Source organism: Cupressus sempervirens, chromosome 6, assembly GCF_028749045.1.
Source record: "Cupressus sempervirens isolate cs-2001-9-10 chromosome 6, ASM2874904v1, whole genome shotgun sequence".
NCBI classification, from domain to species: Eukaryota; Viridiplantae; Streptophyta; class Pinopsida; order Cupressales; family Cupressaceae; genus Cupressus; species Cupressus sempervirens.
In genome coordinates, this window is record NC_143123.1 from 426,817,025 (window position 1) to 426,840,828 (window position 23,804).

The 23,804-nt window shown below is 39.6% G+C and overlaps 1 protein-coding gene across 3 annotated transcripts in view; it reads right to left on the reverse strand.

Annotated features, from left to right (window-relative positions):
• Positions 1–23,804, reverse strand: part of LOC149552870 (uncharacterized) — a 211,737-nt gene that overhangs the window by 62,686 nt on the left and 125,247 nt on the right. For all 3 annotated transcript variants that reach the window (XM_089788401.1, XM_089788402.1, XM_089788400.1), the window contains exons 6-8: positions 3,707–3,796; positions 3,505–3,604; positions 3,147–3,283 (exon numbers count right to left, since the gene is read on the reverse strand). In XM_089788401.1, coding sequence (XP_089644527.1) covers positions 3,147–3,283; positions 3,505–3,604; positions 3,707–3,796 — 327 coding nt within the window. The remainder of the gene's footprint in view (positions 1–3,146; positions 3,284–3,504; positions 3,605–3,706; positions 3,797–23,804) is intronic.

Here is a 23,804-nt window from a genome sequence, read left to right on the forward strand (position 1 = left end):
GTGTGTCAAATGGGTGTTTATTGTCATTCCAGGTAATCAGGATTGGAAAATTCCTCTCCGCCCTTGTATTTCATCTAGTTTCCTCTTCATCGTCCACCATGGAAGGCAATTGGTTTTCAAACCCTTCTTCTCATGAGAGAGCCAATGCAAATCTTGAGCTCTCTTGTCACTATGAGAATTGGGCATTCTTGGGAAGAAGCCAAAGCTGAGCTTCGTTGGGATGGTGCTCAATTTTGTGATTGGCCATCTTTTAGCCAACATAATATGCGGTGTTGTCCATTTATCCAAGTTAAAGGCCTTCCTTAGGCGCGTCTCCTAGTATCCATGCTCTTTTCTTTCATAAGTGAGGCATTCAAACCCCTCGAGATCTTTTTTTCTAGACCAACAATGAGTTTACGGACTTCGGAGGATTTGCGAGTGCAATTTTGCTTGAATCACCAAGATCATTAGACTTTTGCTCTGGGGATTTCTGCTTTTCCAATGGAACTATTGCACAAAATTGGTATTTCTCCCATCAAGCCTTGGTGGAAATATTAGCGATGGTATCCACAAACAACATTTTCCAGCTATAAACCACATCTAGGATATCGTCACCCCATTTGCCTATGGTCCATGTTTTGAACTAGTGTTGGCATCTATATTCCTCACATTCAGTTTAGAGGATGAAGCTTGCTACTATTTGTTCTACTATCAAAGAACGCAAAATAGCTTATTTTGCTTGTGTACTTTATTCCAATGTTTGTCTTTAGGCTCTCATCTCCACCATTTGAGAATAAAAAGCCCTAGCTGTCATTTTTGTGGTCAACCTGAATCTTTCCCCATATATTCTGGTTTTGTAGAAGGGCTCAAAATTACTAGGTTTGGATTCATGATTTCCTTACTCCCTTTCAATTAGAATTTTTCTCTTGGAATATGGTTATTTTGGGAGATTCACTTAGATTTCCTTCTCATATTCTTCAACTATGGCATACTTTCAGGATGGAAATTTTGTTTTTTATTTGGAAGGACAGGAATGTGGTTATATTTGCACATGCCAATATTGATACTTGTGTATCTCTTTTCACTGAGCCATGTATTTGCAATAATGTAATGTTACAAGTTCAAGTAAATGCAAATAAGGTGGCCTACTTTCAAGACTTTTTGCAACATTGGGGCAATGCCCCTTGTATGGTTGCCAAGGTCTCACCGAATGGTTCCATTTCTGGTAACTGTTCACCATCCTATGGCCATCATCGTGGCAGTAGCTCCTTCTTTTGGCATTTACACACAGCATATTAAAAAGTTCCTTGGCATCATTCAAACAACTGTTGGGATCTCATCTGTCAATGGACGACATCTCCACGACTTGGTGGTTTTGCTTCTGGATGGCCTAAGCTGATAGTGCTCCTCCTACTACCACAAGCTTCCCAAATCAGGTGGAGATTCTAGTTGGCTCTCGTCCAAATGGCTTCCCTAACTTTCCCTGACAATCTCTCCATGCAGGTCGAAGAGGGACGAGGAAAAAGAAATTGATAGGTGGTCTATTCCTAACCCCACATATGGCTAGGGGAAGAAGGATGATCTAGACCACCCTCCTTCAACAGGTACTGCATTACTCACCAAGGGGTTTTCTGTTTCTGGGCTTTTCCCATGTTTATTATGGTTTCTGATTTCCAGGCCAAGCTCGATTGACATTTTTGGAGAGTGATTTTTAATCTTCCAAACTATTTTTTTTTATTTATGTACTAATCTTTTTTTAAACAATGGTTATGCTTATTTTATCAAAAAAACTAATTATTATGTGCATATCATTAATTGAATGAAGTAGTAACTGTAATAGAGTTATAATACAAAGTCGCTTTAGTTATTCCAGCTTGTTTGAGAAGCTAGTTAATAAGGAGGAATTAAAAGTAGAGAATGTTTTATCCCAGACTGTTTAAAGGACAAGCACTCGCCAGTTAAAGAAGCTATATAAGAAAGGCTGTTCTTACATTTGACATGAGAATTTTATTTGGAAGTCATTCTTCTTGTTGCTGAATGTAACTGACTAATTTCCAAGGACAAAAACCCTTAGGAAGCTGAAGGTTGGATGCAAACCCATTCCTTCATTAAGTTGAATTCATTCCAGAGTTAATCTTTCAATTTCAATGTAAATGTTGCACAAAATAAGCAAAGACTAAGAGCCAAAGTGGAAGTCCAGATTGAGAACCAGCTGAAACGTCTATTTTCAGAAATTACCTAGGGCAGCATTGAAGAGTTTCCAGATCACCAGATGATTTTGACTGTGCTTGAAAGGCAAGCAGGGAGTGTGTCATGGGTTATTTTGTGGTATATTTAGAGACTTGGCATTTGGATGTGGTCTATAAGTCATGGGATTGCAATGTGCACTAGTTATCAAACTTCCAGGCATTTGCATCACTCAAATCTTTTATTGCAGCGTGACTATTAGTTCTGTACATTATTGCAGTAGTGTGATCTTCTAAGAATAATGTTCTGATTGCTATGACCATTATGAAGGCTGCTGAAACCTCAGATTGTAATCAGCAAGTGATCTAATTCAAATACAGTTCTGAACTTATCTTTGTATGGAAAGTATTTGTTGACATGTTAATGATGAATCAATGAGGACTTCAAATGTTATCATCAACCATATATTTGTTTAGTGCCTAAAATTTTGTATCTGCAATGGGATATAAGCAAGATTTGGCTTGTTACATTATATTACTGTTCTGTAGCAACAAGCTGTTCACTTTCTATTACTGTTCTGTAGTCAAAGATATATTTCCAAAATTAGGTTGTGTGAAAAATGTTCGATGAAATTCCACCAAATAATAAATGGAAATTTCAGAATGATTTGAGCTTACAAGTGTTCGATAAAATGTTTTCGTATGAGTTCATGACATTTGAGAGGGGAGCCTGATTAATTGCTAAGGGCTTGGGTACATATCTTACTAATATCAGATTTTGTTATCTTGCAAATGTATCAAAAAACATATAACCCAAATCAAAGACAGGGAAAAACTAGAAGAGTAAATATCCTATCAGGGGTGGGATATTACAATTGGTTACTCCATCATGTGCTTGTACTATTTCTATAGTACAAAATGAGGAGCATGCTATTTAAAATTTAAGAACACTTAAAAACAATATAATTATAATTAGCTCACCTGAAATAACTCCGTGATGAGTCTACTTTTTGTAAAGCAAAACCTCCCATGAGGCCCATGCGAACTGTTCCATCAGATGGAGGAATATCTTCAGAGCTAAATCCATTAATGCCGTTATCTAGCTGTGAATCTGATATCTGCATCACAGTGGATGACATGCAAAGCTGAATGAACTTTTCTTTGCCATAAAACAATCAAAAGTATGAAATACTACCAATAATCATTCAAAACCGATATGTATTGAATTCCTTAACACTAATCTAAAAGCAAGTTGAGTAAACAGATAATGACATATATGTTTGAGTACAATGAAGAACTGAATGACTTGTTACACTGAAGTGTGATCTAGAAGATTTACCGACTTCAGGAGAACAAAAACACTATCTTCTTCAAAATATTCCAGTTCAAAATATCGGAAAACCATATCACGAGGTGAAAGAGGCCATGGAACTTTCAGCCTTTTCACAACAGTGCCAGAAGAAACATTATTTATAAGTTTTACAAAGAAGACTAAAAGATAAAAAAACATAATCATCAATAGGGAGTAAATGTGGAACCACCTTACTAGAGACAATTCTTCACCTATGTGAATTTTCTTCAAGCAGCGAGACTCTAATATCTTAAATGTTGGAACAGTAAATTGAGGCCACCTGCAGACATTTAAAGAAAATTAATGCATTTCCTGCATATCAAGGAGCAATTACAACTTCCAGCTCCTGCTCTATCACGTTAGTGTCAGATAAACAGGAAGTCAAAACAATAAGCAAGGGAAGCATTCCTAAATTAAATTCCAGGAAAGAGAGAAAGAATATTCATTTTAAAGCCTAAAGGATAGCATACGTGAGGTAAGTATCACAAAACATTATTGAAAATTAATGCACTTCCCGCATATCAAGGAACAATTACAACTTCCAGTTCCTGCTCTATCACGTTAGTGACATGTAAACAGGAAGTCAAAACAATAAGCAAGGGACGCATTCTCATACAAATTCCAGGAAAGGGAAAAAGAATATTTATTTTAAAGCCTAAAGAATAGTATATGTGAGGTAAGTATCACAAAATATTTAAACTATATCTTGAGAGACACATAATAAACCAAAAAACTCTAAGCCTCTTCAACTGTACTGACAGATACATTTGGAAAAACAGAACTTGGCGAAACACGTATGACAGCCTTATCAATGAATAACAGAGGACTTGAATCCCTGGCGAAGAAAAATATACCTCAGAAATTGGATTCTTCAAAACAAGATTGATTTTATGCTCTTATAAGAAATAGTTTTCCATGGAAAAAGCTTCATGTTATGTGTCATATCTGGTCAGCGACAGAATTTTTCACCCAGGTCACTTTTCTATTATATATATATATATATATATATATATATATATATATATATTCTTTGTCATTCATTCATAGCATAGTTGCATGGGGATGGGGGTACAGAGGTACTTTGGGTACGGGTACGATAATTTTCCATACCAGGGGACAGGGGTGCGGGTACGTCAAGTTTTTAATTATAATTTTAATATTTTATAGAAAACCTGAAAAAATGAGTCCTGATATTTAGAATTTTCAAGAAGAGTGATATGTTTGCAGATGTGTAAGTTCACTGTTTCAGTTTCAAATTTGCAATATGTTTGACAGCACATATATGCTATTTATGAAAATTAAAAAATGGAAATCCTATATGTTTTGAATCTCAATGCATAACAAAGAAGGAAGACTTTAAAAATGAACAAGAAGATCATAAATCATTTAACAAAATATTGCAAATGATAAGTATTAAACTTCTAACCTGAATAGTGATAAAGTTTAGCAGTTTATTGTTCAGTGTTAATCAATTGACAATATTGTATCAAAGTTTCAAACTGACTACATATAAAATAATGTTTCGTAAACAGCAAAATGTTAAACAAACACAAATTTAACATGGAATTTTTTTTTACTGTTTTGTCTCAAATAAAATTAACAAGTGCTGATGTGATGTTTCCCCTCCAGGGTGCATACCCCAGGGAGTACCCAGTACGGGAAACATGTCCCAGTACCCAGTACGCATCCCAGGGGTCTGGGTATGCTTACCCCTACAATTATGATTCATAGCCACAGTAGACATTACCCCCACATTTCCACTTGAGCTGTATTATTTGGTTCTGATCTCAGCAAGGTTTGCCTTTTTGTCTCCAACCCTAGTTATTTTACAGACTTATAAACAGCCCAAGACAATCTCAACATCAACTTTGAAATATACTATGAGATTATAGAAGGTGATAAATCACCTCACTGTCCTGAGCTTTTAAAGTCTATGCCTAAAGCAACATGGATCCTGCTTTGGTGTGCAGAAATACCAAAATGCAGGAAATTAAAATCTGACATCACCAATTAAGGCAATAACTATCACCTTTGCAGTACAATGTGAAATCAAGACTCATGTTTTCTTTACCAAATCCATCTTCAGCATAACTTTTGACCCAGTATTCCATGGCAGCTACATTCCCACCGAGATAAATTCTATATCTACAAAAAATTAGCAGATATGTTTACTGATCATATGAAATTTTCTGGGCCATTGAAAATGGCTATGAATGAAACAGTCATTCAAATGCACCAATTAAGGAAATGCACAAAAACTAGTGTACTGTTTTGTTCCATGAAGTAATATCCAATGTTTTTTCAGAATATTTAGTTTTAAAAACTTTAAATAGGATTCAAGTTTGACGTAATTTTTGGTTCCATCGAGATTCTGCCTTTGCTGCCTGTGATAACTCACCACAAGCTTTTGGAGTCTTTTCAGAATACAATTAGGAGCTTGAAGCTCGGCAAGTTAGTCAACAGTTTTCCTTCACACTGCAATTTCCAAATCCTAGTAATGACTTAACCAGTCATATGCAGGGCAATCATAGAGGGCATATGCTGGATTTTGTTTTTCTTATCCATATTCAGCCAACCAATTAGGTTTAAAACAACAGAAGATTCACACAGATATGATTACTATAGTTCAGCAATGAGAACTTCTACAAACAGGCCATGTTCTATTGAACTACATATGAAAAGTTGGAACAATTTATGGTTTTGATCTTTTCCATACTTTCTTGAAGTCTCTTCTACTTAAGTTGATTAAAGCTCATGATCATTCAAAATATTTGCTGATCATATTCTTCCTTACTCAAATTTCAAGTTTATCAGATTTCACATATTTAATGTACCAATTGTTTACCATACAGGGTAAACGGATATTTATCACATTAAGAGACTAGAATGTAACATAGAACAAGATTTTTATTCATATAAGCAAATATGCAATCCAGAGTACAATGATGATTCATAATTCTATCCGGATGATGTACATATATCTCCCAAAGGGGTGACTCAACCTTTCGGACACTAACTAGTCCCATCGGCTATAATATAGTTCTTATTGACAACATCATCCCCCCCAAATGAAAAGTCCTCTTTGGACGACAAAATAGAGACAACTAAACTACTCAAAACAAACTAAGAAGAAGAGGCATCCATCCCTAGTCGGGTTGGTGTAGTAGATGCCCTTTGTGCCCGTAGCTTGCTTAGTTGTGCCCACAATTTGTGCACCTGTTGCATCTAGGCATCCAAATCCACCTTAGCCTGCATCTTAAGTTTTAATGCTCTCTTCATCATCTCAGCTATGTTTCAGAGCTCCACTTCCTTTGCATCTAACTCCCTCTTCGCGACCCCCAACTGAGATACAAATGTCACCTTCTCTGACTCCCTCTTAGCAATGAGTGATGTCTGCTCAATCTCCCAAGCTAACTACTATGTGGCCAAACTGGCTTCTACTTCGGCTAATCTAGTAGCTGTCTCCTCCCGAGCCCTCACTGCTGCTACTTGATCCACCTCACTCCTTCGTAGAGCATAGTACACTTCTTGATATACTTGTACAATCTCTCATGTCAGGTTTTCAATTCTTCTCTCTGCTACAGGCTCCTTAGCAGTCCACTCATGCCGCATCTCAAGTGACTGTGTTCGGCCATCCATGTGCCTCAAAACATACTGAGAAGGGCACTCGACAACAAACCCGCATGACTGACAAAACCTACTCTAACTTCTGCACCGCTGCCTCCAAAGCACGTCTTTGTGCTGAAACTACTACTTGGCGACCTCAAGTCACAAAGTCCACTAAGCACGTCTCGACATCCTCCTCCCCTATAGTTGTCAAGGGGTCAGATGGTGTGGGATGCCCATCCTCTCTGCACTACTACCTATCGGAGGTGGGGGTGTTGGCTCAACTACAACGCTAGGATGATTCTCCTCTGGTGGAGCTAGAGGATCTATCGACTGAGGTGCTTCTCTCATGGGTGAGAAGGTGGCAGATGTCGATGTAACTGGCCTAATGCTAAATCTCCTACTCAAGTATGCACTCAAGTCCCCCTCACTCAAGTCTTATGCTGCAACACCCTCACTGGTAACCAATAATGCACTATCTATCGTGATCATTGCATCAAATCCTGCTACCTCCAATCTAACCTGTAGTGTCCTCGAGCTCTCAAAGAACCTCCTGTGCCGATAACTCCATCACCTCCTCTAGCAAGGTTGTCGTCAGTGATGAGTGGGACTCTGCCTCAACTATAGCCACGATCTCCAAAATGGTTAGGGTCGCTGCTACCGGCTGAGTCGCTACTGTGACAGGGGTCATCACTATTGGTTGTCTATGTTGTCCAAATCCTGGAATGTGTGCACTATGCATACCCATAGGAGTCAAGTGTGTTGTCGCCAAAAGTGCAAGCCACAGGAATACCAATGGTGTTGTCGTAATAACTTCCACCTCTTCATCATCCTCTTCCTCCTCTCCGTCAGTCCCACTATCATCAGAAGATGTCTCCTATCGACCACTATCTGTATCTCCTACATCCTATCTGGGTCACTTCTGTCCGAACATGGCTTTCTAGCTGCCAAGTGTATCTAAGTGTCTCCATTGCATAATAGGGGCTCACCTGGCGCAAGCATGCCCGGCTTGACCTCGAGCCTGTTGAGAGGAATCATCTACATTGTCACATCCAAGGATAACCCAATTGCGTAGTGACGCATATAGAATGTCTTGTGCTGAAGTGTCATGAACTCCTACATTCTTTCTGCCAGTAGTGCGGTCCAATCATACTCTCTCCCATTCAGGATCCTGTTCATCATCACTACCTGCGGAAATGAGATATCAGACGTGCGGCTTGATCCTGTGAGCCGAATCTTCACCAAGTTCATGAGGCAATGCCAATGTCCTTCCTCGATGTTGGACTTCTTTAGTCCTCTGCCCTTCGAAGTGTCCATCAGAGCTTTTTTTGCTTGCGACAGGTCACCACATTCAAGTTGTATCAGCTATGCCTTCACCTCTTGGTTTAACTTCTTCGGTTTGTTATCAATTTTCTTCTCCCCTGTGCATGGCCAGGTATTCCAAATACCCACATGAAATCCGGTGCCCTGAATGAGATTACCAAGTCACGCCCGAGATAAGAAAACGAACTAGTTCTCAAGAACTGATCGTAGCTCTCAATCATCGTGCGCAAAAAGCCCTCGTAATCACAAATGCAAAAGACTGGTATTTGTATCGCCCATTCCACCTGCGCCTTTCGGATGCTATTCTTCAGCAGATGGTCCTTGGGTGTGTCTTGCCACCATTTCCTGCATTCAGCTCCATTTAGGTCTTCGAAAGAAATATTCTCTTATGTGAGGTGCGCTGGTCTAGCTACTGGTTGTGCTACCTATTTGCCCTTCTTTTTATTTGTGCTTGTGCTTGTGCCTCCTGCAACATGAACACCTGAGGGCAAAGTTTTCACACTTCTGTTCATGTTCGTGTTGGTTACTGAATCTTTGTCTAACGTCTTCTTCCAAGCTCTCTTCCCAGCTAACTGGATAATGGTCTACTCTTGTCTTTTTGTGAAAAAAAATGGTTAGGGTTGCTGCTTTTACTTCAGAATGCTCTCCCAAATCCTCCGTAAGTACAACTCCTTTAACGCCTGGAAGTGAACGGTACCCTTGCCTTCAATCCAGTTGCACTTGGAAATTCATTTGTGATATTTGTTTCCCTCCTTATTTGTTAATCTGTACCTTTGTACAACCGTAGAATGATCCTCTAGGTTTCTTCTGTCGTACAATGTGCTTCTAGTGTTTGCACTTTTCCTTTATTCCCTTATGGTCGTACGACCATACGATGTGAATGGTTTCTCAAGCTCGATACAGTGTCTGCACGTTGTGCACTTTTCCTTAGATCTGTATGGTATGAACCATTTCTCAAACTTCCGTACGAAGCTCGTTTTGCTCCTGTGTTGTATATGTATGGGCCATACAGTGTTTTTATGAATGGATGTATGGGATTTCTTTCCTATTAAGTGATTGTACCGCTGCACTTCTTCCCTCCTATCAAGGTCGTACAATCTATATGGTATATACCTCCTTTAGGCAGTGCGGTGTCCATATGGTGATAATTTTTGCACCTGTGGTGCTTGTATGGTGATAATCCCTGCACTTGATGTGTCCATACAATGTTTCCGATTTGACTTTGATGGCCGCACAGCTGCACTTCTTCCCTCCTATCAAGGCCCTACGACTATATGAATTTCCTATAGCACAAGTCGTACGGTTACAAGTCTTCCCTCTGCCCAAACTGTACAGCGTACGGTGTCCCTTAAGGTTTTGACTCCCACAGTCGTACAGTGTTTGCTTAAGGTCGTACAATGCTTGGCCGCCCGAGCTTCTCTCCCATATGGTGATCACTTGTACTCCTGCTTCAAGACCATACGGTGCTTTCTATGATAGTAATATCTTGCTTTCAAATCATAATTCCATTATTTTTCAATACTCTTTCTATGACATTGATATCTTGCCTTCAAATCATAATTCTATTATTTGCCAATATCAAAATTCTTATGCTAATATTTGCCTATAGTTTATTACTAGTAGTATAATTTTTATTATCATTAATTATATTATTATTACTATTTACATTCTTTCTAAATTGTTGATCTGAGTGCCATTATCTCCAAAACTTCATCCTCCTAGTGATAGATTTTTAACTTCAACCCATTTATTGCATCAGTCACCTCTTTCCCATCCAACATCCATAATTTGATTGCTCCGTTATCGCCCACTTCACAAATATTGTAGGGTCCAACCCACTTTACCTTAAATTTGCTAGGTTTGATTTCATTACGCCCGTTATATTTTAATACTAATTGACCCAGTTGGAACCTGTTCAGTTTTAAGTGTTTGTCGTGCCAAACCTTGCACCTACACTGTGAAACCTCGGTGGCCCATTTTGCTTGTAATATTCGCTCATCTAGCTTATTCAAGTTATTCAGCCTTTCCCTGAGACTTTCTATATCTCCCAACTTGTTTTCGATCGCTATTCGCAAACTTGGTACCATGAACTCTGTTGGTACTACGGCCTCTTGACCATACATCAACTAGAACAAAGATTGTCCCATGGTAACTTCATAAGAGGTACAGTATGCCCATAATGTCGATGGTAACTTTTCCTCCCAATCTTCACCTTCAACTATACAAGACTTGTAAATTACTACAACCAAGATTTTATTCGTCAATTTTGCCTATCCGTTTTCTCTCGAGTAGTACGAGCTCGACAACGAATGGTAGATTTTGAATTCTGTGGTGAGTAGCTAGATGACATGGTTGACAAAATGTCCCCCACGATCACTTGTCAATTGTATCGAGATTTCGTACCTCGTAATGATCTGTTTGTAGATAAATCTCACCGTGCTCAGTACAGAGTTGTCTGGTAAGGCTCGTGCTTCTACCCACTTTGTAAGCTACTTGGTTGCTACAACAATAAATCTGCATCTCCAGGCTTTCCTTACCTTCAATGGACCAACAAAGTCTAGTCCCCACCATTCAAATAGTTCTTGTGCATGAGGGGTTCAGAGGCATAAAATCCCTCTTCAATGGCTTCTCGGTTCTCTGGCATGTATCACATGCAACAACCCACTCCCTAGCGTTGTTGTACACGGTTGGCCACCACAATCCTGTGAGAAGTATCTTATGCGCAATTGTGTCCGGCCCCATATGTCCACCTGCAGGTCCTTTGCGTGCTTCTTTCCATACTTTCAATATTTCTTCCTCCAGAACACATCGTCGTAAAATTTGGTCAAGTCCCATCTTGTATAGCAACCCGTTGATCAATTGGAACGTTCAACTCCTCAGTACTAGTTTCCTCCTCTCACTTGGCAACATTTCCCTAGGAAATTTTTCTGTTGAAAGATATTCTCCGATACTTGCATACCAGGATGGTAGTACTGCGATCTAAAATAGTTGTGCATTGGGAAAGTCATCATTGACTCCCTTCAGTGGTTCTCCCGATTTAATCCTAGATAAATGATCAGCACTCACGTGGCTTTTCCTGGGCCATACCACAATTTTAAATGTAAATTCCTACAAGAGAAGTAGCCATCTACTTATCCATCCTTGAATGATCAATTTATTCACGAAATATAGCAAGGCCTGATGCTTTACGTAGAACACAAATAGAGTCACAAGTAACTAGTGCCTAAACTTTTCTATGGCGTACACTATTCCGAGAACCTCCCAGTCCATCGTGCTATAATTTTTTTCTGCCTTAGACAATAGTCTACTTACGAAGTACACCGAGTGGTCCAATCTGTCACCTATTTGTGCTAGCATTGCTCTGATTGCGTAGTTTGACGTATCGACATGTACATAGAACTCCTTGTCCCAATTTGGATAAGCAAGAATATGTGCTATGGCTAGTAATGTTTTCAATCCCTAAAAGGCTTCATCCTACTATAATTCCCATTTGTAGGGTTCTCCCTTGCAAGTTAGCTTGTCGAGAGGGTAAGTTATTTTGACAAAGTTCTTAATAAACCTCTCATAATACCCTATGTGTCCTAGGAATGATTTCACTTCAATCACATCTGTCGAAGGTGGCATTTCCAAAATTACTAGGACCTTATCTAGAGTTGTCTTCAATCCTACCTTGCACACGATGTGTCCCAACAATTTTCCCTAGGGTACCATAAATCTGCACTTCTTAGGGTTTAGTGCTAGTCATGCCCGTCTACATCTTTCCATACATTCCTTGAGTGTGGTCAAATGTTTGTCCTCTGCACTGAAAACTGACCAATTGTTCAAAAACGCTTTAAAGTTTCCTACTGACATCTTGTCGAAGATGTGCACGATGATTCTTCGAAACGTTGCCAGGGTGTTGCACAAATCGAACAGCATCCTATTGCAGGCGTACACTCCATCTTCTACCACGAAGGTTGTTTTGAGTTTATCTTCCTCTGCAAAGGATATCTAGTTATAACTGGAAAATCCATCCATGAATGAATATATTTCATGCCCCGCAACTTCCTCCAAAATACTATCAGTAAACGGTATCAAGAATGGATCCTTAATTGATACTGCGTTCAGGCAGCAAGAGTCTACACATCCTTATTTGAGTGGTATCCTTTTTCAGTGATATCACAATTGGGGATACCCACTCACTTGTTTGTACCCGAAAAATAATGCCTGTCTCAAGCATCTGGTTGATCTCGTATGTGACCCATGCGGCATAGTTTTTGTTCATGCGGTACAGTCGCTTCCATACAGGTACTGCTCCTAGTATTAGTGGGATGTGGTGGACACAATTCCGGAGGCACCCCCTTTAGGTCTTTGTATGTCCACATGAAAACATCCTTATACTCCATAAATATCTTAAATAATGTTACTTTCAAAACTAGATTCCAGTCGCCTCCCACGAAGATGTTTTTTGGATTAGCCTCATCCCCTAAGTTCATGACCATCTTCACCTCGGGCTCATCATATTTAATAGGCTTCTTGTCGTTGAATGTATGTGCAGGTGTTTCATCTATCCGCACCTCTCCTTTGACTTCCCTGTATTCCGTTCGAAACTCATTCTTTTCCTCTCCCTTATTTCCTTCTTCACCTAGCATGTGACAGCTCGAAAAGAGTTCATGGTCCTCGATTTGCCGATGGACTAGGCCATTCACTAAGTCCAAGTCATCATCGTCGGATCCTCCTTCAACTTCAGGATTCCTTCTTCATTGGGTTCCATTCTTTTCTTTCCTTTGTCATCTCCTTCACCTTCGGAGTCTGGTGACATCGACTCTTATCCCACTATCTGGGTGTGTAGGTCAATTACGAACCTAAGGCCTCTTCTTTCCATTGACAGAGTGTTCCTTTTCTAGCCGTGTTTTACCTTTGCCTATACCAACCAGCCCCTTCCGAGGATGGCACTATACCGTTTCCTTTAAAACGGAATGTTGACGAAGTCGAGTAAGAATAGTTGTGTCTCGATCATTAGGGGTTGCACCATTAGAGTCCCGAGGGGTTTGATTCCATGTTGATCAGCAGTGAGCAGTTGGAAGGTAGGCGGCCATAGGGTAGGTTGCCCCAACTTCTTCCATGTTTCTTCAAGCAATACATTTACGACCAACCCTCCATCTATGATGGTGTCCATGAGGATAGTTCCGAGAATACCCATCTCGACTACTACAGAGTGTCTTCCTGTGTTCAGTGCAAATAGCATTGGGTCTCCCGTGGTCATTCTGCTTCCACCTTGTGTCCTTCCCTGGCTCTTCTACTGCCTTCGGGGATGGTGTCATATTTAGGAATGTGGTCCGTAACTGAGGCATTGCAAGAAGGTCGTCCATTTTCATGGGAACCTCCGCTTGCATTACCTGTCGTATGATGTTTTGTTCTACCTGGTTCCTCCTTGAGGTGCCGGCAATGTCCTTCATTTGCAATTTTTCGGCCTCCATCTCTTTTTCTATTTCCATTTTTGTCTACTGCATCCTTTTCTTTTCTTCTTCTAGATCCAGGTATATTGCATTCTTCGCTTGTGTGCAAGTAATTACTAAGGCTTCTTCCTCATATCTTTCTATGGTCAACAAGTTCACCCTAGGTTTCAGGCATTTTGAGTCCCCATGGTCTCCAGGACCACACCATCTGCACAACAGCTATGGTGTTCCCTTTGTAGTACAGTCTCTGGCAAAGTGGCCCCAAAGGTTGCACGCACAACATTGTACCATTGGTCATCTAGTATCGTACTATATCCGGCTGCAGCTCTCGTTATTGTTATTGTTATTGTTATTGATGCCTCATCCACATCGGTTATTATTTCGATACCCTCCTAAGGTTATCGCATCATTGTTTGTATTTGTTCCTGCTCTTGAGGTGGACGCTTCTTGTGTTAGTAGCACTTGCTGGTGTCCCTATATTTTCATGGGCATTCCTTTATGGAGTGTCTCGCAATCTGGCAAATAATTGGTTCTTAGGGAAAGAGCCCTTTGTGTGGCCCTCCTTGCAATCTGTACACCACAGTTCCCCTTCTCTTGTTTGGCCAGGGTCTTTTTCATGTTTTTAAACTCTTTCACCGTACATAGCATATCCTTCTGTAATGCCTGAACCTTTTTACTTGATTCCTCATCGCTGCTTTTGAAGGATGAGTTTTCAAAATCCGAAGATCTATCTTTCTTCTTTTTGCCGGTTTTGTTTTCGCTCTCTAAGTCCATTGTGCTATTATATGCCTCAATGTATGATGTTGGGGGTACTATTTTCATCTTTCTCCACAATGTTGGTCATAGTCCTTCGACGAAACATCTTTTCTTCAACCCTTCCACTGGTTCGCTTTTTATTTTTCCTACCAATTCCTTCAGTCTCCTTGCATATACGCGGACTATTTCATTCTTTACCTATTTTATACTGTAAATTTTCGCTACTATTTCATTGTCATCTCTGAGCAGTCGAAACTCTATTATAAATTCCTACTTGACGTTTGTCCATGTAGTTAGCTTCTTCAAGTCGATGTTTGAAAACCAATCGATTGCTACACCTCGTAGGGTACATGTAAACTCTTGGAAACAGTCATCTTGGTCTGTTACGCCATTCACTGTCCAGATTGTTTCACATGTTTTACAATGTCAGACTGGATCGACCTTCCCATTGCCATTAAATTTTGGTAGTTTTTCCTTTGGCTCTGTCATTGTTAACGTCTTATGTATTTGTTGTACTTGTTGTGCACCTGCGTTGTTCTGAGCACCCAAACTGCTCTGAGTACCCGCGTTGTTCTGCACAACCACATTACTCTAGATAACTGTGTTACTCTGTGATGTGAACAGGTTTTCTACAAGCCAAGTTTGATTCTCAACTTGTATCTGTTCATCTAGAGTATTGGGAACAAAGACTTCAGCCCATGCTCATGCTCCTTCGGCACCTCGAGTCATGCAGATTCCTTCTCTTCTGTCTAGATTCTCTAACCTTGGCGTATACAAGTTTAGGAATTCCTCCCTTGTCTCTTCCACTAAATTCAATCTTTGTCGCATCTCCTCAAGAAAGTCCTCGGCGCTCCTCAGTCTGCTAGGTGAATGCACTCCCTCGATCCGTGCTACTTCACTGCTTCAGTGCCTGTCAGCGAGCTATTGAAACTTATGCCTTCACTCCACCTGTTGTGTGAGAATTAATGCTTCCCATGCTATGCACACATCATTCCTTTCTTTTATTTTATGTTGATCTTTATTAAGAAAATTCGGCATTAATCTTCATAACACATCTTTTGTACCAAGTTCGATTGGCAATGCCACCAAATGTTTATCGTATAGGGTAAATGGATATTTATCACATTAAGAGACTAGAATGTAACACACAACAAGATACTTTATTCATATAAGTAGATATGCAATCCAAAGTACAATGATGATTCATAATTCCATCCGGACAATGTACATATATCTCTCAAAGTGGTGACTCAATCATCATGCAACCTTTCGGACACTAACTAATCCTGTCGACTATAATATAGTTTTTACCAACAACGCCAGTTACTTTTCAAATTTAGCAATACTCTTGTCTACATTATCAATGTATCAGTATATGAACTTTGAACTGTATGCCTTATTTACTATGCATATCAAATTGAAAGTCTTATTATTAATATAAAATATGAAATTGACTCTACCACATTAACAAAAATGTATTTTTGCCAAACGAGATATCTTAAATACAGAAAATATCAATAGTTTTTTTTGGCCACTATGCCAAAAAAGTCTTTTGTTGACTGCTAGCAGTCAATACGCAAACACGTGTCTTATACTTATACAGAAAATTCAAGAAAAATTACTGAACAAATTAAAATATCTTAGGTAAAGAATGCCTAAAATCTAACTGCAACATCAACAGCAGAGAGAGTTGCCAAATTTCTGTGAAAACGCACAAACCTGAGAAGAATCAATTTAAGGTAAGAATTAACAGAATGTTGTTTTTGATTTCCCTTATTTTGCCCAAGTCAAAATGGAAAATGAGCACTACAAGCTTTTTAGCTCCAATAAGTATCATGATAGTTTCTTGTGTGGCCAAAATGCATCTAAGCTGTTGCAATATTATATATGACAAACAAGTTGATCTGAGGAATTGAATCATGCTGAAAGAAAAATCCTTGTCTAGGTTATAGATTAGCATGATGAGCATTCCTCTATGTTACACAGAAATGTGTTCCCTATCCCTATGGTATTCATTTCCATCCCAAAATATTTCAGGAGTAGTGGGACAAAAAGGAAATGTCCCCAGTTCTCCCTAATTTCAAAAAATGGATGGGAACCGTAGGAAATATCCCCTCACATTTAGAGAAAGTGATCCATTCCTAAAATGCCTAAGGGATGCCCAAACCATCCTCGAAACAAAAGTGTACCCGAAATTTAAAATGATTTTTGGCATTAAAAATTAAATATGAACAGTTTTAAAAAAAAAGTGTTTGTCAAATCTTCAAGTAATATTATATAATTTAAGGCCATTAAATTTAAAATTTAAAATTTAAAAATTCACTGGATGATCCACTTCTGCCAGAGATAGATACTGATTCAAATCCCTTCAAATAATTCATAGCTAGAGTGAGGCTTAGCTTCATATAGGTTGTTCCCTTAGTTACGGGTTCGAAGAACTGGTTCACCAGTACAGCAAAATTTTGGAAAGGGTTTTGGGTTTATTCGTACAAAAACATGTAAAGATTATATATATACAAATTTATGAAGCCTAGAAGCATAGAGTATCATAAAATCACATGATTTAATCATTTAAACAACAAAAACACCATAGGCATAAACTTTAAACATGTAATTTGTAATCATAGCATCATGAATCAAGATCATACCATCATATATTTCAATTTTCAAGTTCAACATCAAAGATTCAAAACATTAATATTAAATCATGATCCATGAATCATAACACCACAAATTATGTTAGAAGCCAAAATAACCTATTTACATTCACTTTTTAGGGCTGCAAAACTCAAAACAATATAAATAATGTTATAAAACATGACTTAAAAGCCACCTATCATCGGAAATTCGCCCGAGTTCAATGCAAATTTGATCTGGGCACATCAAATTCATTCGGGTTCGAATTTCCATCAGACAAGTTCAAACCACCCACTTCTAAAAGGAACCCTGCTCAAATTTGGGTTGAACCAGACCAGTATTTCGAACTAGTTTGATCCCAGACGTGGTTCGGAGGGCAAACCAAAGAACTTGGGTAACTAAGGTTGTTCCTATAACTTGTTATATTTTGATGTTAGAGACTTTTGTATGCATATTTAAGACATTTTGATCTAGATATTTATATTGATAGACCATGTTTTCGATGTGTGAGACTTATAATAATGTTATACTAATTTACGTTGTTGCTATTATCATTTACGTTGTTATACTATTGTTGTAACTCGTGAATTGTTGATTTATTTGTATATCGTCTTGTTAATAATTTACTATTGACATTCTCTCTCTATCTAAAATATCTTTATTTATTTTGAAAAACTCACACGCACATTGAAAATTTGTATACTATCGTCCTTTTTTTTCAGCTCTTCGGGAAATGTTCAGAAAACACGTCCCTTATTGTCCCTCTGTCCCCCCAAAACATCATGGAGCATAGGTGTTCCTTGTTAAGATGAATGAATGAATGAAATATTTTAATAACATCCATGAGGCCAAAGCAATCTATGGAACTCCTATAACACGCACCCATAACTAGGTGCCAAGACATTAAGTACTTTGAACTTCATTAAATATACTCTCTGTTTGATGCACAAGTTTCACTGTTGATCTCTCTATCACGTTTAGAGATAAAGGGCACCTATCTGTTTGATACTCGGGTTTTACTGGTAATCTCTCTATCACATCCAGAGGTTTAAGGGTTTTTCTTTGCTGGCTATTACAATGACCACAGGAGATAACTACCCTCCCCAGATTCAAACTCTAACATATCAGAGGTTATGCGATAGAGTGCTTAAGCTGGAGACTGACAACACCATGCTGAGAGAACAGGTTGTTGCTTTGACAGCGGAAATTTCAGACCTCAAACAGTCTACTAAATCGAACACCTCGAATATCAAATGCTTTTTGGACACCATCTCTGAAACAGCAGAGCTAAAATCCAATGTTGAGGCTGTTATTGAACAACTGGACGGGCTAGATAAAATCAAGGAGCAGCAAATTGAAATGGCTACAATATACTCTTCTCTGATTGTGGAAACCGAACAGAAAGTGAAATCATGGGCTTCGCTTTGCACTAACATGTATGCTACTACACCCAGGTCGAGTATAGACAAGATTGTCCAGGGTAAGATTGATGATGAGCGTGTGCGACATGCACATGAGCTCAACTTGTGTGTTCGAAGTCTCTCACCCACTCCCGATCCTATTATTGTGGCATTATTTTCCCTTTGACCACCTCGGAATCTCCGATATTACCTTGGACAGATGTTGGTTTGGTATAGGAGATATCCTTTTCATTAGGTTTTTCTCTTTTTCAGATAGGCTTTGTGCCCTTAGAGCGAAGAGAAAGTTTTTTTCTCTCCCCTCTAAAATTTATCTTGATGAGGATCTTACTAAGGCACAAGTTACAAATCTGAAACATACTCAAGGAATTGTGGCAGATGCTAGGCGGGCTGGAAAATGGGCTGTCATTAGGAATCTTAGAGTTTTGGTTAGTGATTCTCCTCCTACTAGATGGATAGCGAGGACAACCTCCAAACCAACATGATGGTTTCAACAGCAGTCTAACAAGAGTAAGTCCCCTTTTCTTCTTGTCAACTGTTGGAATGGCTATCACTCTTTATGGTCATTACCTAGTCTCTTTCATAATGCGGTGGGGTCCACAGATATTTTGGTTGTTACTGAGATTCACGAGAGTCCCATGCACCCTCTTCCAGGATATCTTGGTTACCAATGGTTAATTTATAGAGATGAGGTTCGTACTTCTGGTGGGGTTCATGGTTCCAGGGGTGTTGCTTGTTCATTCGTGATGATATTTTTCAAGTTCATTTCAGTTGTTCACTCTGATGGCTTCGCCAAATTTATGTGGGTCCGTATTGGTCGGCAGAAGCACCGACAAAGACATTTTTCCTGCAGTTCGTTATTTTCCACCAACCTCCTCCCCGTATGCCATTCATGACCTTGAAAATGGGGATCCTTTTCGTGACCTTCAGGAGAGCATCTCACAGTTTTCTGCTTTGGGTGATATCATCATTCTTGGAGACTTCAACGCTCAAACCAGGAATCTTCAGACTCCTTTGCATGATCGTGGTTTTGATTCGAACTGCACTTCTCAGATAGATCCAACCAGTATGGGACTTCAGCGCACCTCAAACAATGTTCTTGGACCGCTCTCATGCTATGGCCACCACCTCCTCCAGCTCTATGAGTCTTCTGGGTTGTTGATTCTGAACGGTTTATCCTTCTTCCCTGGATCTGACCTCTTTACCTGTTGGTCGCACTGTGGTGGTGTGAGCGTAGTGGACTATGTCATTACCTCTACTTCCTTCATTTCCTCCATTCGTAGCTTCTCGATTCTTGTCTCCCCCTTGTTGATCATGTCCTTCTTAGCATTGCTACCTGCGCTTGACCCCGCCCGTCACCTTCTCTCCAATCTTCCCGCTTCCTGACTTATTCAGTTTGTATCCCTACTCGTTTTCACTACCCTGAGGGCGATGGTGACCTCTTTTCTTACCATCTTAGGAGACTTCTAACACCAACTAGTTTTAGTGAGTCACATGCATCCTCCGATATGTTTGATTTACTTGCCTCTGCCATCTAGATATCTGCTCTTCTTTCTATCCCCCATCGTTCCCCTCCCTAGCTCAGAGCTAAGCGTCAAAATAATTGTCCTATGAATAAATGCTTTGATGTTGATTGTAAAGCTTTCCATCACTCTGCTCGCACTACCTTTGAGATTTAATCTCCTGCCTTCACCCACCTGCACCTTTCTTACCTTCGTTTTCTTCGCCACAAGAAACGTTTTTTTGCCTCTTCTCAGTGTAGAACCCTTTGCTCCATGCTTATTCAGAATCCCCAAATCTTCTAGTGTACCATTTTCCCTAAGTGTTCCTCCCCCTATCCTCCATCCTTAACTTCCACTCTCTAAACTCCCACATCATTATGGTTTATAACATTCTTGGGCAGCCACCTCTTCATTCCACTCCACCTCCTTACTGCCATTTTTTCACCTACTCTAGTATTATTGAGGCCATTAGATCTATGAGATGCAACAAAGTAGCGCATGAGGATGGTTTCGAGGCAAAACTTTTCAAACTTGGTGCTTCGGTTCTTGGATCTTACCTTCCTACACTCTTTAATAGAGTGGTTTGTACTGATTTTCCTAAGTCCTGGTCAAGACATGTGGTTTACCTTATTCATAAGTGTGGGCCTATTTCTGAACCTAGTAATTACAGGACTATCATGATCGGGCATACTTTTGCCAAACTTTATGCCACTACTCTCAACACCATGCTATCTAGTGAGCTTGACAAAAGAGGCTGTAGAGCTAAAGGGCAGGCTGGTTTTCAGGCAAATTATCAGACTATAGATCACATCTTCACGCTGCGGGCCATTATTGAGGAGGCTAGGACAGCTCTTAGAAGGTTTATTGTTGTTTTGTGGACTTCTGTAAGGCTTTCGATTTTGTTCCTAGGTTGGCCTTATTTCAGAGACTTCGTGAGATTGGGATCTCAAATATGTTGGAGACTGCTATTATCAGACTTTACGAGAAGGTGACTGGTAGGCTCAAGACTCCGGAGGGCTTTTCTGTTCCAATTCAAAGTACCATTGGAGTGAAGCAAGGTTGCCCTCTTTCTCCCACACTGTTCGGTTTGTATATTGATGAGCCTGAGGATTTCCTTGTGAACTCCTTGCAACCTAGTGACGAGTGCTACTTACATCAAGTTTTGATCTCCATTCTCCTTTTCACTGATGATGCGGTTCTCTTGGCCTCTTCTTTCGACAGTTTACAGAGACTCCTTGATGATCTGGCTTCTTTCTGTGATTAGCGGCAGCTCGTCGTCAATCTAAGACTCGGGTTATAATCTTTAACTATTTAAAGACCTCTCGTTTTCATTTCTTCTTTCAGGGTCAGCATGTTGAGATTACTTCCTTTTACATGTATCTCGGCGTGAAGTTTTCGAGGCCTTGCTTCAGCTTGAGACCAACTATTCAGTCCAAAGTAAGGGCATGGGTTCCTTGGCCATGCTAGAAAGGCAATGCTTCAAGCATCACTTCTAGGAGATTTCATCTAAGCTGTCCCTTTTGGACTACTTGGTTTGACTTATCGTTCTCTATGGCTTGGTTGTTTGGGGGCCTTCTCTTATTGCTTCGAATTGGGCCTCTATTGAGCATGTTCAGATGTTGTTGTTACGACATATCATTAGATGTCACAGAGTCACCCGCCACAGCATTGTCTTGGCTAAGTTTGGAGCTCATCCTTTCAAACTCAGCCATTTTTTACTTGATTTGGTTTCTTCATCAGCTTCGTGGTTTTATGGAGTTGGGAGTCGACCGACACAAATACTCTCATCTGGCATGTTGTTCTTCTTTTGAGATTATGAGATCTGACACTTGTACTAGGTCTCGTTGTCGGTATGCCCAGGCCACCTCTTTGTTGGGTTCGATCAAGATTGAGATTGATCGTCTTCCTCCTTACCAGTTTTCGCTGGATGCTCCTACTCACCTTCTCCCCTCACGTCAAGAGTTGAATGAGCATGTCAGACAGGATATATATAGACAGTACATTACCGCTACTTGGAGTAATCCCCCAGGGGTTTGTGTCCTAAGATGGCCTTCTATGCTAAGCTTTTCTTGAGATTCAAAATGGTATTATTGTTCACCCTGCTTATCTTTATCGACGTTGGAGTCACACCCTACAGTTCTCTTTAGTCTCTTTCAGAGTCGGCTCTCACCAACTTTAGGTTCGGACCGATCACCATATGGAACAGGCTGATCGGATTTGTCGGCTGCGTAGTTTGGCAGAGGTTGGGACTAAGACCCACTTTATATTTCGATGTCCTATCTACTATGAGATGAGAGGGTTATTTTATTGCCTATTTAGAGATTATTTGTCTCTTTCAGCGTTCTTCAGCTATATTGACCAGCGGTGTCTTGCACTTTATCTTTAGGAGGCCACCCAACTTCGGGAGAATATCCTACAATCATTCATACCGCTCATCACCGCTTTTTTCTCTCCCTTGTCTCCTCCACGGCGCTTGAAAAAGCCATCCAATACTTCCCATTCCAAATCAGTCAAACACTACACCAATCTTTCCAGGTAGCAACACTCCTACAACGGCTCTAGACAGCGTTCTAAGACTATGGATCATTCACAGTTATATCCCTCTATTACTGATTTCTTTGTAACAAGGAAGGATCCGTAGTCCTTACCTTGTTTTTTCTCTGGTTTTGTGTCTTGTTTTTGTTTCTTCTCAGTCACCATTTGGTGCTCCTGCTTTAGCCGGCTCTTTTGTTTGTATGCACAGTCCCACAAACCCTTGTGGTTTTTCGTTGGACATTAATATTATTATCTTATCTTATCTACAATGAATTTTGATTACTAGGTTTTCTGTTTTGTCTAGTTGTGTTTCTTTGAATTAAGTGTTTATAAAGTTGTCTATTTCTAAAATATCCACATAACTGGAATGGATGTAATTGTATGCAGGGTATTCCATGATGAAATCTCTCTCTATCTCTACCACTCCCATACTACAGAATAGGCATATCCTTTTTTTCATTTTTCCTAAGGTATCATCCATCTAACTATTTCACACCTAAAATGATGAATACTAGTCCTAAGTTGAGCTATAAGCAGTTTTTCTCTCCATTTGATATTTGCTCCTATATATGCTTTTTCCTCATGGTCTCCTACAAGGTTAAATTTTTTGATAAGGTGGGCTTTTTAATGCCCCTTTTGTGTTGACTAAATTATACTTGAATTTTCCTTCACAAACTATTTTATTTCCTCATTGTTATCTAGACATTATAGTATCTTAACATTTCATTTCTTCATATTTTTGTCGTTTTGCTTCATCCATGTGTTTTTTCTTCTACCTAGTCTTTTATCCATAATCAACTTATGCCAACAATGTTATTCTATACATTGAATTTTCTTACGTAGCTTAACAATAGGACCATGGCCAAATTCTCTAACGAGAAGATACCTATTTCTGCCAAGAAGATCTCAAAAGAGACAACATTTTTAATTTTGAGACTTTTGATGAGTAGATGCTTTTGAATTCTTTTTGTTTCTAACCTGACATGTTGCTGCCCTAAATCTTGCATACATAAAGGATCACTAGTGTGACCAACAAACCAAAAGCATTTTCTTGGTTTCCCAATCCCACAACT